This window comes from Podarcis melisellensis (genome assembly GCF_964234715.1).
Source record: "Podarcis melisellensis genome assembly, chromosome: W".
Lineage (NCBI taxonomy): Eukaryota > Metazoa > Chordata > Lepidosauria > Squamata > Lacertidae > Podarcis > Podarcis melisellensis.
In genome coordinates, this window is record NC_138535.1 from 5123969 (window position 1) to 5138968 (window position 15000).

Sequence of the window (15000 nt, forward strand, 5' to 3'; positions counted from 1 at the left end):
GTGGGATCTGGACAGAGAGTTGTAGAGTCTTTGAGCTGGAAGGGATCCATTTTGACGGAGAAGCTCTTGGAAATCCATGGTAGGACCTCCATCTTTTGAGGGAGAAGCTCTGGTAGGACCTCCATCTTTTGGTGGAGAACCTCTTGGAAACCCATGGTAGGACCTCCATCTTTTGATGGAGAAGCTCTGGTAGGACCTCCATCTTTTGGTGGAGAACCTCTTGGAAACCCATGGTAGGACCTCCGTCTTTTGATGGAGAAGCTCTGGTAGGACCTCCATCTTTTGATGGAGAAGCTCTGGTAGGACCTCCGTCTTTTGGTGGAGAACCTCTTGGAAACCCATGGTAGGACCTCCGTCTTTTGATGGAGAAGCTCTGGTAGGACCTCCATCTTTTGATGGAGAAGCTCTGGTAGGACCTCCGTCTTTTGGTGGAGAAGCTCTTGGAAACCCATGGTAGGACCTCCATCTTTTGAGGGAGAAGCTCTGGTAGGACCTCCGTCTTTTGATGGAGAAGCTCTGGTAGGACCTCCATCTTTTGATGGAGAAGCTCTGGTAGGACCTCCATCTTTTGATGGAGAAGCTCTGGTAGGACCTCCATCTTTTGATGGAGAAGCTCTGGTAGGGACTCCATCTTTTGGTGGAGAACCTCTTGGAAACCCATGGTAGGACCTCCGTCTTTTGATGGAGAAGCTCTGGTAGGACCTCCATCTTTTGGTGGAGAAGCTCTGGTAGGACCTCCATCTTTTGATGGAGAAGCTCTGGTAGGACCTCCATCTTTTGATGGAGAAGCTCTGGTAGGACCTCCATCTTTTGATGGAGAAGCTCTGGTAGGACCTCCATCTTTTGGTGGAGAACCTCTTGGAAACCCATGGTAGGACCTCCATCTTTTGATGGAGAAGCTCTGGTAGGACCTCCATCTTTTGATGGAGAAGCTCTGGTAGGACCTCCATCTTTTGGTGGAGAACCTCTTGGAAACCCATGGTAGGACCTCCATCTTTTGATGGAGAAGCTCTGGTAGGACCTCCATCTTTTAGTGGAGAAGCTCTGGTAGGACCTCCATCTTTTGATGGAGAAGCTCTGGTACGACCTCCATCTTTTGATGGAGAAGCTCTGGTAGGACCTCCATCTTTTGATGGAGAAGCTCTGGTAGGACCTCCATCTTTTGGTGGAGAACCTCTTGGAAACCCATGGTAGGACCTCCATCTTTTGATGGAGAAGCTCTGGTAGGACCTCCGTCGTTTGATGGAGAAGCTCTGGTAGGACCTCCATCTTTTGGTGGAGAAGCTCTTGGAAATCCATGGTAGGACCTCCATCTTTTGATGGAGAAGCTCTGGTAGGACCTCCATCTTTTGATGGAGAAGCTCTGGTAGGACCTCCATCTTTTGGTGGAGAACCTCTTGGAAACCCATGGTAGGACCTCCATCTTTTGGTGGAGAAGCTCTTGGAAATCCATGGTAGGACCTCTGTCTTTTGATGGAGAAGCTCTGGTAGGCCCTCCGTCTTTTGATGGAGAAGCTCTGGTAGGACCTCCATCTTTTGATGGAGAAGCTCTGGTAGGACCTCCATCTTTTGGTGGAGAAGCTCTTGGAAATCCATGGTAGGACCTCCATCTTTTGATGGAGAACCTCTTGGAAACCCATGGTAGGACCTCCATCTTTTGATGGAGAAGCTCTGGTAGGACCTCCATCTTTTGATGGAGAAGCTCTGGTAGGACCTCCATCTTTTGATGGAGAAGCTCTTGGAAATCCATGGTAGGACTTCCATCTTTTGATGGAGAAGCTCTTGGAAATCCATGGTAGGACCTCCATCTTTTGATGGAGAAGCTCTGGTAGGACCTCCATCTTTTGGTGGAGAACCTCTTGGAAACCCATGGTAGGACCTCCATCTTTTGATGGAGAAGCTCTGGTAGGACCTCCGTCTTTTGGTGGAGAAGCTCTTGGAAACCCATGGTAGGACCTCCGTCTTTTGATGGAGAAGCTCTGGTAGTACCTCCATCTTTTGATGGAGAAGCTCTGGTAGGACCTCCATCTTTTGGTGGAGAACCTCTTGGAAACCCATGGTAGGACCTCCATCTTTTGATGGAGAAGCTCTGGTAGGACCTCCGTCTTTTGGTGGAGAAGCTCTGGTAGGACCTCCGTCTTTTGGTGGAGAAGCTCTGGTAGGACCTCCGTCTTTTGGTGGAGAAGCTCTGGTAGGACCTCCGTCTTTTGATGGAGAAGCTCTGGTAGGACCTCCATCTTTTGGTGGAGAAGCTCTTGGAAATCCATGGTAGGACCTCCATCTTTTGATGGAGAAGCTCTTGGAAATCCATGGTAGGACCTCCGTCTTTTGATGGAGAAGCTCTGCTAGGACCTCCATCTTTTGATGGAGAAGCTCTGGTAGGACCTCCATCTTTTGGTGGAGAACCTCTTGGAAACCCATGGTAGGACCTCCATCTTTTGATGGAGAAGCTCTGCTAGGACCTCCGTCTTTTGATGGAGAAGCTCTGGTAGGACCTCCATCTTTTGGTGGAGAAGCTCTTGGAAACCCATGGTAGGACCTCCATCTTTTGATGGAGAAGCTCTGCTAGGACCTCCGTCTTTTGATGGAGAAGCTCTGGTAGGACCTCCATCTTTTGATGGAGAAGCTCTGGTAGGGCCTCCATCTTTTGGTGGAGAACCTCTTGGAAACCCATGGTAGGACCTCCATCTTTTGATGGAGAAGCTCTGGTAGGACCTCCATCTTTTGATGGAGAAGCTCTGGTAGGACCTCCATCTTTTGGTGGAGAACCTCTTGGAAACCCATGGTAGGACCTCCGTCTTTTGATGGAGAAGCTCTGGTAGGACCTCCATCTTTTGGTGGAGAAGCTCTTGGAAACCCATGGTAGGACCTCCGTCTTTTGATGGAGAAGCTCTGGTAGGACCTCCATCTTTTGATGGAGAAGCTCTGGTAGGACCTCCATCTTTTGGTGGAGATCCTCTTGGAAACCCATGGTAGGACCTCCGTCTTTTGATGGAGAAGCTCTGGTAGGACCTCCATCTTTTGGTGGAGAACCTCTTGGAAACCCATGGTAGGTCCTCCATCTTTTGATGGAGAAGCTCTTGGAAATCCATGGTAGGACCTCCATCTTTTGATGGAGAAGCTCTGGTAGGACCTCCATCTTTTGGTGGATAAGCTCTTGGAAACCCATGGTAGGACCTCCATCTTTTGATGGAGAAGCTCTGCTAGGACCTCCATCTTTTGATGGAGAAGCTCTGGTAGGACCTCCATCTTTTGGTGGAGAAGCTCTTGGAAACCCATGGTAGGACCTCCGTCTTTTGATGGAGAAGCTCTGCTAGGACCTCCATCTTTTGATGGAGAAGCTCTGGTAGGACCTCCATCTTTTGATGGAGAAGCTCTGGTAGGACCTCCGTCTTTTGGTGGAGAAGCTCTTGTAGGACCTCCATCTTTTGATGGAGAAGCTCTGGTAGGACCTCCGTCTTTTGGTGGAGAAGCTCTTGGAAATCCATGGTAGGACCTCCGTCTTTTGATGGAGAAGCTCTGGTAGGACCTCCATCTTTTGATGGAGAAGCTCTGGTAGAACCTCCATCTTTTGGTGGAGAACCTCTTGGAAACCCATGGTAGGACCTCCATCTTTTGATGGAGAAGCTCTGGTAGGACCTCCATCTTTTGATGGAGAAGCTCTGGTAGGACCTCCATCTTTTGGTGGAGAAGCTCTTGGAAACCCATGGTAGGACCTCCATCTTTTGATGGAGAAGCTCTGGTAGGACCTCCATCTTTTGATGGAGAAGCTCTGGTAGGACCTCCATCTTTCGGTGGAGAACCTCTTGGAAACCCATGGTAGGACCTCCGTCTTTTGATGGAGAAGCTCTGGTAGGACCTCCATCTTTTGATGGAGAAGCTCTGGTAGGAGCTCCATCTTTTGGTGGAGAACCTCTTGGAAACCCATGGTAGGACCTCCATCTTTTGAGGGAGAAGCTCTGGTAGGACCTCCGTCTTTTGGTGGAGAAGTTCTGGTAGGACCTCCGTCTTTTGATGGAGAAGCTCTTGGAAATCCATGGTAGGACCTCCATCTTTTGATGGAGAAGCTCTTGGAAATCCATGGTAGGACCTCCATCTTTTGATGGAGAACCTCTTGGAAACCCATGGTAGGACCTCCATCTTTTGATGGAGAAGCTCTGGTAGGACCTCCATCTTTTGATGGAGAAGCTCTGGTAGGACCTCCATCTTTTGGTGGAGAAGCTCTTGGAAACCCATGGTAGGACCTCCATCTTTTGACCCCGGACCCTCTTTCCCTTCCAGACCATGGATCTCTCTGGGGTGAAGGTCCTGGAGACGGCGGAGGACATCCAGGAGCGGCGCCAGCAGGTCCTGGACCGCTACCACCGCTTCAAGGAGTTGTCCACCCTGCGGCGCCAGAAGCTGGAGGACTCCTACCGCTTCCAGTTCTTCCAGCGCGACGCCGACGAGTTGGAGAAGTGGATCCAGGAGAAGCTCCAGGTGGCTTCGGACGAGAGCTACAAGGATCCCACCAACCTGCAGGTAAGGGGATCCCGGGGGTCATCTAGCCGGACCCACCAGAGTGCCGGAATCAGGAGCGAGAATTCAAGAATCTTGACTGGGATCGATGATGGGATCTTGACTGGGATCTATGATGGGATCTTGACTGGGATCTATGATGGGATCTGGATGGAGAGATCCAGGGTGGTTGAGCTGGAAGGGGATCCCTGGGTTCTCTAGTCTGACCCACCAGAAGGCAGAGCTCTGGAGCGAGAATGGGAGAATATTGACTGGGATCTATTATGGGATCTTGCTTGTGGGGTCTTGACTGGGATCTTGATTATGGGATCTATCATGGGATCTTGACTCTCAAATTGTGGGATCTGGACAGAGAATTATAGAGTCTTTGAGCTGGAAGGGATCCATGGGTCATCTAGTCTGACCCACCAGAATGCCGGAATCTCGAGCGAGAATTTGAGGATCTCGACTGGGATCTATTATGGGATCTTGCTTATGGGATCTCGACTGGGATCTATGATGGGATCTTGATTATGGGATCTTGACTGGGATCTATGATGGGATCTGGACGGAGAGATCCAGGGTGGTTGAGCTGGAAGGGGATCCCTGGGTTCTCTAGTCTGACCCACCAGAAGGCAGAGATCTGGAGCGAGAATGGGAGAATATTGACTGGGATCTATTATGGGATCTTGCTTGTGGGGTCTTGACTGGGATCTATTATGGGATCTTGGTTGTGGGATCTATTATGGGATCTTGACTCTCAAATTGTGGGATCTGGACAGAGAATTATAGAGTCTTTGAGCTGGAAGGGATCCATGGGTCATCTAGTCTGACCCACCAGAATGCCGGAATCTCGAGTGAGAATTTGAGCATCTCGACTGGGATCTATTATGGGATCTTGCTTATGGGATCTCGACTGGGATCTATGATGGGATCTTGATTATGGAATCTTGACTGGGATCTATGATGGGATTTGGACGGAGAGATCCAGGGTGGTTGAGCTGGAAGGGGATCCCTGGGTTCTCTAGTCTGACCCACCAGAAGGCAGAGATCTGGAGCGAGAATGGGAGAATATTGACTGGGATCTATTATGGGATCTTGCTTGTGGGGTCTTGACTGGGATCTATTATGGGATCTTGGTTGTGGGATCTATTATGGGATCTTGACTCTCAAATTGTGGGATCTGGACAGATAATTATAGAGTCTTTGAGCTGGAAGGGATCCATGGGTCATCTAGTCTGACCCACCAGAATGCCGGAATCTCGAGTGAGAATTTGAGCATCTCGACTGGGATCTATTATGGGATCTTGCTTATGGGATCTCGACTGGGATCTATTATGGGATCTTGATTATGGAATCTTGACTGGGATCTATTATGGGATTTGGACGGGGAGATCCAGGGTGGTTGAGCTGGAAGGGATCCCTGGGTTCTCTAGTCTGACCCACCAGAAGGCAGAGCTCTGGAGCGAGAATTTGAGGATCTCGACTGGGATCTATGATGGGATCTTGATTATGGGATCTTGACTAGGATCTATGATGGGATCTGGACGGAGAGATCCAGGGTGGTTGAGCTGGAAGGGGATCCCTGGGTTCTTTAGTCTGACCCACCAGAAGGCAGAAATCTGGAGCGAGAATGGGAGAATCTTGACTGGGATATTGCTTGTGGGGTCTTGACTGGGATCTATTATGGGATCTTGATTATGGGATCTATCATGGGATCTTGACTCTCAAATTGTGGGATCTGGACAGAGAATTATAGAGTCTTTGAGCTGGAAGGGATCCATGGGTCATCTAGTCTGACCCACCAGAATGCCGGAATCTCGAGCAAGAATTTGAGGGTCTCGACTGGGATCTATTATGGGATCTTGCTTATGGGATCTCGACTGGGATCTATGATGGGATCTTGATTATGGAATCTTGACTGGGATCTATTATGAGATTTGGCCGGAGAGATCCAGGGTGGTTGAGCTGGAAGGGATCCCTGGGTTCTCTAGTCTGACCCACCAGAAGGCAGAGATCTGGAGCGAGAATGGGAGAATCTTGACTGGGATCTATTATGGGATCTTGCTTGTGGGGTCTTGACTGGGATCTATTATGGGATCTTGGTTGTGGGATCTATTATGGGATCTTGACTCTCAAATTGTGGGATCTGGACAGAGAATTATAGAGTCTTTGAGCTGGAAGGGATCCATGGGTCATCTAGTCTGACCCACCAGAATGCCGGAATCTCGAGTGAGAATTTGAGGATCTCGACTGGGATCTATTATGGGATCTTGCTTATGGGATCTTGACTGGGATCTATGATGGGATCTTGATTATGGAATCTTGACTGGGATCTATGATGGGATTTGGACGGAGAGATCCAGGGTGGTTGAGCTGGAAGGGATCCCTGGGTCCTCTAGTCTGACCCACAAGAAGGCAGACATCTGGAGCGAGAATGGGAGAATCTCAACAGATCTATTATGGGATCTCCACTGGGATCTATTATGGGATCTGGACGAAGAATTAGAGAGTCCTTGAGCTGGAAGGGATCCATGGGTCATCTAGTCTGACCCACCAGAATGCAGAAAACGAGCGAGAATTGGAGAATCTCGACTGGGATCTATTATGGGATCTTGATTCTCAAATTATGGGATCTGGCCGGAGAATTTGAGAGTCTTTGAGAATTAGAGAATCTTGACCAAAAATCATAGCATTATGACCAAGAATTCTAGAATCTCGACCGAGATTGAGAATTATGGAATCTCAATTGAGAATTATGGAATCTCAATTGAGAATTATGGAATCTCAATTGAGAATTATGGAATCTCAATTGAGAATTATGGAATCTCAATTGAGAATTATGGAATCTCAATTGAGAATTATGGAATCTTGACTGAGATTTATTGAATCTCGACCGAGAATTATGGAATCTTGACCAAGAATTATGGAATTTTGACCTAAAATCATAGAATTTTGACCAAGAATGACAGAACATCGAGCTAGAATTAAAGAATCTCAACTGAGAATCTTAGAATTTTGACTAATTCTAGAATCTCGACTGAGATTTATAGAATCTTGACTGAGATTTATAGAATCTCGACTGAAAATTCTGGAATCTCGAGTGAAAATTATGTAATCTCAACCAAGAATTCTAGAATCTCAACCAAGAATTCCAGAATCTCAACCGAGAATTCCAGAATCTTGACCGAGGATTCCAGAATCTTGACTGAGAATTACGGAATCTCAACTGAGATTTATAGAATCTCGACCGAGAATTCTGGAATCTTGACCAAGAATTATGGAATTTTGACCTAAAATCATAGAATTTTGACCAAGAATAATAGAATCTTGAGCGAGAATTATAGAATCTTGACTGAGAATTATGGGATCTTGACGGAGAATTATTGAATCTCAACTGAGATTTATAGAATCTTCAGTGAGAAATAGAATCTCAACCGAGAATTATGGAATTTTGACCAAAAATCATAGAAATTGGACAAAGAATTATAGAATCTCGGTTGAGATTCTATTTCTCACTGGAGTCGAGATTCTAGAATTCTCGCTCAAGATTCTATTACTCTTGGTCAAAATTCTATGATTTTCGGTCGAAATTCCATAATTCTCAGTCAAGATTCCATAATTCTCCGTCAAGATTCACTAAATCTCTGTTGAGATTCTATAAATCTCAGTTGAGATTCTATAATTCTCGGTCAAGATTCTCAACTGAATCTTCACTGAGAATTATGGAATTTTGACCAAGAATTATGGAATCTCGACTGAGAATTATGGGATCTTGACGGAGAATTCTTGAATCTCAACTGAGATTTATAGAATCTCCAGTGAGAAATAGAATCTCAACCGGGAATTATGGAATTTTGACCAAAAATCATAGAATTTTGACAAGAATGATAGAATCTCGAATGAGAATTCTAGAATCTCAACCGAGAATTATGGAATTTTGACTGAGATTTATAGAATCTTGACCGAGAATCATAGAATCTCAACTGAGATTTATAGAATTTCAACTGAGATTGATTGAATCTTGACCGAGAATTATGGAATCTTGACTGAGAATTATGGAATTTCGACCAAAAATCATAGTATTTTGACTAAAAATCATAGGATTTTGACTAAAAATCATAGGATTTTGACTAAAAATCATAGGATTTTGACCAAAATTCTGGGATTTTGCCCCCAAATCATAGAATCTCGACCGCCAATCATATCCCTCGAGTCTCACGGGACCCCGGGGTCATCTAGTCTGACCCGCCCAATCTCCGCCCCTTTTCCAGGGCAATAGAATAATAGAATCTCAACCGAGAATTCCAGAATCTCGACTGAGAATAATGGAATCTCGACCGAAAATCATAGAATTTTGACAAGAATTATAGAATCTTGAATGAGAATTCTAGAATCTCAGCTGAGAATTACAGAATCTCAACCGAGAATTATGGAATTTTGACTGAGAATTATATAATCTTGACCGAAAATCATAGAATCTCGACCAAGAATAATAGAATCTCGACCGAGATTTATAGAATCTCAACTGAGTATCATAGAATTTTAACCAAGAATTATAGAATCTCAACTTGAGATTTCTAGAATCTCGACTGAGAAATCGAATCTCAACTGAGAATTATGGAATATTGACCCCGAAAATCATAGAATTTTGACCAAGAATCATAGAATTTGGACAAAGAATTCTAGAATCTTGACTGAGGATTATGGAATTTTGACCAAAAATTCTAGAATCTTGACCAAGAATTATGGAATCTCAACGGGAAATTCCAGAATCTCAACCGAGAATTTTGACTAAGAATGATGGAAATTTGACCAAAATTACGGAGTTATGACCAAAATTATGGAATTTTGACCAAAAATCATAGAATTTTGACCAAAAATCATAGAATTTAGACAACGAATTCTAGAATCTTGACTGAGGATTATGGAATTTGGACCAAAAATTCTAGAATCTTGACCAAGAATTATGGAATCGCAACAGAAAATTCCAGAATCTCAACCGAGAATTTTGACCAAGAATTATGGAATCGCAACGGAAAATTCCAGAATCTCAGCCGAGAATTTTGACTAAGAATTATGGATCAATATTTGACCAAAATCATGGAATTTTGACTAAGAATTATGGAATTTTGACTAAGAATTGTGGAATTCTGACCAAAATTATGGAATTCTGACCAAAATTATGGGATTTTGATCAAAAATCATAGAATTTTGACCAAAAATCATAGAATTTTGACCAATTTGACCAAAATTCTGGGATTTTGCCCCAAAATCATAGAATCTTGACCGCCAATCATATCCCTCGAGTCTCACGGGACCCCGGGGTCATCTAGTCTGACCCGCCCCAATCTCCGCCCCTTTTCCAGGGCAAGCTCCAGAAACACCAGGCCTTTGAGGCCGAAGTCCAGGCCAACGCCGGCGCCATTGTCAAACTGGACGAGACTGGGAACCAGATGATGAATGAGGGGCACTTCGCCAGTGAAACCATCCGGGTGAGGATTTGACCCCGTTTCCCCCCAACGTTTTGCCCCAAAATGTTGGATGGGGTGGTACAAGGAGGCGGAGTCAGGGAAGGAGAGGAGTCAGGGAGGGAGAGGGGGTGGAGTCAGTGAATGAGAGGCGGGGCCAGGAAGGAGAGGTGGGGTCAGGGAGGGAGAGGAGGTGGAGCCAGGGAAGGAAAGGATGTGGAGTCAGGGAGGGAGAGGCGGGGCCAGGAAGAGAGGTGGGGTCAGGGAGGGAGGAGGTGGGGTCAGGGAGGGAGAGGCGGGGCCAGAGGAAGAGAAGGCAGAGTCAGGGAGAGGCGGAGTCAGGGAGGGAGAGGAGATGGAGTCAGGGAGGGAGAGGTGGAGTCAGGGAGGGAGAGGCGGGACCAGGAAGAGAGGTGGGGTCAGGGAGGGAGGAGGTGGAGTCAGGGAGGGAGAGGCGGGGCCAGAGGGAGAGAAGGCGGAGTCAGGGAGAGGCGGAGTCAGGGAGGGAGAGGAGATGGAGTCAGGGAGGGAGAGGTGGAGTCAGGGAGGGAGAGGCGGGACCAGGAAGAGAGGTGGGGTCAGGGAGGGAGGAGGTGGAGTCGGGGAGGGAGAGGCGGGGCCAGAGGGAGAGAAGGCGGAGTCAGGGAGAGGCGGAGTCAGGGAGGGAGAGGAGATGGAGCCAGGGAAGGAAAGGAGGTGGAGTCAGGGAGGGAGAGGCGGGGCCAGGGAGGGGGAGGAGGTGAAGTCTGGGAGAGTCGGAGTCAGGAAGAGGAGGCGGGGTCAGGGAAGGAGTGGAGTCAGGGAGGGAAAGGAGGCGGAGTCAGGGAGGGAGAGGCGGGGCCAGAGAAGGAGAAGGCGGAGTCAGGGAGAGGCGGAGAGAGGGAGGAAGAGGGGGCGGAGTTGGAATTAGAGGCGGGGCCAGGGAAGGAGAGGAGGCGAAGTTGGGGAGGGAGAGGAGGCGGAGTCGGGGAGGGAGAGGCGAGGCCAGAGAAAGAGAGAAGGCGGAGTCAGGGAGGAAGAGGAGGTGGAGTCAGGGAGGGAAAGGAGGTGGAGTCAGGGAGGGAGGGAGAGGAATCGGAGGGAAAGGAGGGAAAGGAAGTGGAGTCAGGGAGGGAGAGGCAGAGTCAGGGAGGGAGAGGAGGTGGAGTCAGGGAGTGGTGGAGTCGGGGAGGGAGGGGAGGTGGAGTCGGAAGAAGAGGCGGAGTCAGGCAAGGAGAGGAGGCGGAGTCAGGGAAGGAGAGGAGTTAGGGAGGGAAAGGAGGCGGGGCCAGAGAAGGAGAGAAGGCGGAGTCAGGGAGAGGCGAAGTTAGGGAGGGAGAGGAGGCGGAGTCAGGGAGGGAGAGGCGAGGCCAGAGAAGGAGAGAAGGCGGAGTCAGGGAGGAAGAGGAGGTGGAGTCAGGGAGGAAGAGGAGGTGGAGTCAGGGAGGGAAAGGAGGTGGAGTCAGGGAGGGAGGGAAAGGAAGTGGAGTCAGGGAGGGAGAGGCGGGGTCAGGGTGGGAGAGGAGGCGGAGTCAGGGAGGAAGAGGAGGTGGAGTCAGGGAGGGAAAGGAGGTGGAGTCAGGGAGGGAGGGAGAGGAGTCGGAGGGAAAGGAGGGAAAGGAAGTGGAGTCATGGAGGGAGAGGCGGGGTCAGGGTGGGAGAGGAGGCGGAGTCAGGGAGGGGAAAGAGGCGGAGTCAGGGAGGGAGAGGAGGTGGAGTCAGGGAGAGGGGGAGTCGGGGAGGGAGGGGAGGTGGAGTCAGGGAAGGAGAAGAGGCGGAGTCAGGCAAGGAGAGGAGTTAGGGAGGGAAAGGAGGTGGAGTCAGGGAGGGAGAGGAGGCGGAGGCGGAATTAGAGGCGGGGTCAGGGAGGGAGAGGAGGCGGAGTCAGGGAGGGAGGAGGTGGAGAGAGGGAGGGAGAGGAGGCGGAGTCAGGGAGGGTGAGGAGGTGGAGTCAGGGAATGAGAGGCGGGGCCAGGAAGGAGAGGTGGGGTCCGGGAGGGGAGGGGAAGGAGGCGGAGTCAGGGAAGGAGTCAGGGAGGGAAAGGCGGAGTCAGGGAGGGAGGAGGAGGCGGAGTCAGGGAAGGAGTCAGGGAGGGAGGAGGCGGAGTCGGAATGAGAGGCGGGGCCAGGGAGGGAGAGGAGGCGGAGTTATGGAAGGAGAGGAGTCAGAGAGGGAAAGGAAGTGGAGTCAGGGAGGGAAAGGAGGCGGAGTCAGGGAGAGAAAGGCGGAGTCAGGGAAGGAGTCAGGGAGGGAAAGGCGGGGTCAGCGTGGGAGAGGAGGCGGAGTCAGGGAGAGAAAGGAGGTGGAGTCAGGGAGAGAAAGGAGGTGGAGTCAGGGAGAAAAAGGAGGTGGAGTCAGGGATGGGAAGGAGGTGGAGTCAGGGACTGAGGAGGAGGCGGAGTCAGGAAAGGAGTCAGGGAGGGAGGAGGCGGAGTCAGGGAATGAGAGGCGGGGCCAGGGAGGGAGAGGAGGCGGAGTTATGGAAGGAGAGGAGGGAAAGGAGGAGTCAGGGAGGGAAAGGAGGCGGAGTCAGGGAGAGAAAGGTGGAGTCAGGGAAGGAGTCAGGGAGGGAAAGGCGGGGTCAGGGTGGGAGAGGAGGCGGAGTCAGGGAGAGAAAGGAGGTGGAGTCAGGGAGAGGCGGAGTCAGGGAGAAAGGAGGTGGAGTCAGGGATGGGAAGGAGGCGGAGTCAGGGAGGGAGGAGGAGGCGGAGTCAGGGAGGGAAAGGCGGATTCAGGGAGGGAGGAGGAGGCGGAGTCAGGGAGTGGCGGAGTCAGTGAAGGAGAGGAGGTGAAATCTGCATTTCCCGGACAATTCCCGGGAAAGCTCCCGGGGATTCTGGGAGTTGTAGTTTCCCCGACGCCGCGAATCTTGGGCGCCACAATTGGGGGGTGTCCTGCCCCCCGGCCCCCCTAACCTCTTGTGTTTCGCGCTCCAGTCTTTCACGCCCTACCGGACAGCCCAGCGCCCCATCGTCACCGTCGTCCAAGTGGGGGCGCACCTGCGAGTAGGTGGAGCGTTGCCTCGCTGTGAGGGTGCCGGCCTGGTTTTGTTCTCTCGTTTCCTCTCGTTTGCCCTATTCCTCTCGTTTGCCCTCTCACTTCCTCTCGTTTGCCCTTTCCCTCTCGTTGCCCCTCACTTCCTCTTGTTGGCCCTTCCGTTTCCTCTCGTTTGCCCTTTCGTTTCCTCTCGTTTGCCCTCTTCCTCTCGTTTGCCCTCTCACTTCCTTTCATTTGCCCTCTCACTTCCTTTAATTTGTCCTCTTTTCCTCTTATTTGCTCTCATTTCCTTTTATTTGCCCTCTCGCTTCCTTTCACTTGCCCTTTCTTTTCCTCTTATTTGCCCTCTTTTTTCCTCTCGTTTCCCCTCATTTTCTTTTTTGCCCTCTTCTTCCTTCCCCTCATTTCCTTTCACTTCCTCTTCTTTGCCCTCTCACTTCCTTTTTTCCCCATTTCCCCTTCTTTCTCCTCTTTTCCTCTTCTTTCCCCTCTCACTTCCTCTCCTTTCCCCTCACTTCCTTTTGTTTTCCCTCATTTCCTCTACTTTCCCCTCATTTCTTCTACTTTCCCCTCTAGCTTCCCCTCGCTTCCTCTCATTTCCCCTCACTTCCTCTCCTTTCCCCTCACTTCCTTTCATTTGCCCTCTCGTTTGGACTCTCCTTTTCCCTCTTTCTCTCGTTTCCCCTCACTTCCTTTCATTTGCCCTCTCACTTCCTCTTCTTTGCACTCTCACTTCCTTTCATTTGTCCTCTTTTCCTCTTATTCGCTCCCATGTCCTCTTATTTGCCCTCTTTTTTGTCCTCTTTTCTTCTTGCTTTCCCTCATTTCCTTTCGTTTGCCCTTTCACTTCCTCTTCTTTGCCCTCTCACTTCCTTTTTTCCTCATTTCCCCTTCTTTCTCCTCTTTTCCTCTTCTTTCCCCTCTCACTTCCTCTCCTTTCCTCTCACTTCCTTTCATTTCCCCTCATTTCCTCTCCTTTCCCCTCTTTTCCTCTACTTTCCCTTCTCACTTCCCCTCGCTTCCTTTCATTTTCCCTCTCTTTTCCTCTTTGTTTTCTCACTTCCTTTCATTTTTCCTCATTTCCTCTTCTTTGCCCTCTCAGTTCCTTTCATTTCCTATTTTCCCTCTCACTTCCTCTCCTTTCCCCTCCTTTCCTCTCCTTTCCCCTCACTTCCTTCCATTTGCCCTCTCTTTTCCTCTCACTTCCTTTTCATTTCCCTTCTCACTTCCTCTCATTTCCCCTCTTGTTTCCTCTAGTTTGCACTCTCACGTCCTGTTGTTTGCCCTCTCCTTTTTATTCCTTGATTGATGGCCGCCATTTCCTCCCTTCCAGACCCGGATGCAGGAACTCCACCGCCTGTGGGAACTTTTCCTGGAAAAGACCCGGGAAAAGGGGGTCAAACTCCTCCAGGCCCAGAAACTCGTGCAATACCTTTGATTTCCCCTGTCTTTCCTTTCCCCCCTTTTCCCCCTTCTATTTGCCCTCCTTTCCTCTCTCATTTGCTCTTTCATTCACCCCTCTCACTTCCTTCCATTTGCCCTCTCACTTCCTTTCATTGGTCCTCTTTTCCTCTCACTTCCTTCTATTTCCCCTCTCTTTTCCTCTCATTTCCCCTCATTTCCTTTCATTTGCCCTCACTTCCTTTCATTTGCCCTCTCGCTTCCTTTCCTTATGTCCTCTCATTTCCCCTCATTTCCTTTCCTTTCCCCTCACTTTCCTTCACTTGCCCTCCCTTTTCCTATCATTTCCCCTCACTTCCTTTATTTGCCCTCACTTCCTTTCATTTGTCCTCTCATTTCCTCTCCTTTCCTCTCCTTTCCCCTCACTTCCTTCCCTTCACCCTCTCTTTTCCTCTCACTTCCTTTTCATTTGCCCTCTCACTTCCTCTCATTTCCCTCTCACTTCCTCTAATTTGCCCTCACTTCCTCTCCTTTTACTTCCTCTCCTTTCCCCTCACTTCCTTTCATTTCCCGTCTCCTTTCCTCTTGTTTGCACTCACGTCCTTTTGTTTGCCCTCTTCTTTTTCTTCCTTGATTGATCGATTGATCAATCAG

At 49.4% G+C, this 15000-nt stretch overlaps 1 protein-coding gene across 1 annotated transcript in view; it reads left to right on the top strand.

Annotated features, from left to right (window-relative positions):
• The first annotated feature begins 4281 nt into the window (after positions 1-4281).
• LOC309361257 (spectrin alpha chain, non-erythrocytic 1-like) overlaps positions 4282-15000 on the top strand; it is a 199058-nt gene continuing 188339 nt past the window's right edge. The window contains exons 1-2 of the mRNA XM_081896165.1: positions 4282-4521; positions 9867-9992. Of these exons, the coding sequence (XP_081752291.1) occupies positions 4285-4521; positions 9867-9992 (363 nt within the window). The 5' untranslated portion in view covers positions 4282-4284. The remainder of the gene's footprint in view (positions 4522-9866; positions 9993-15000) is intronic.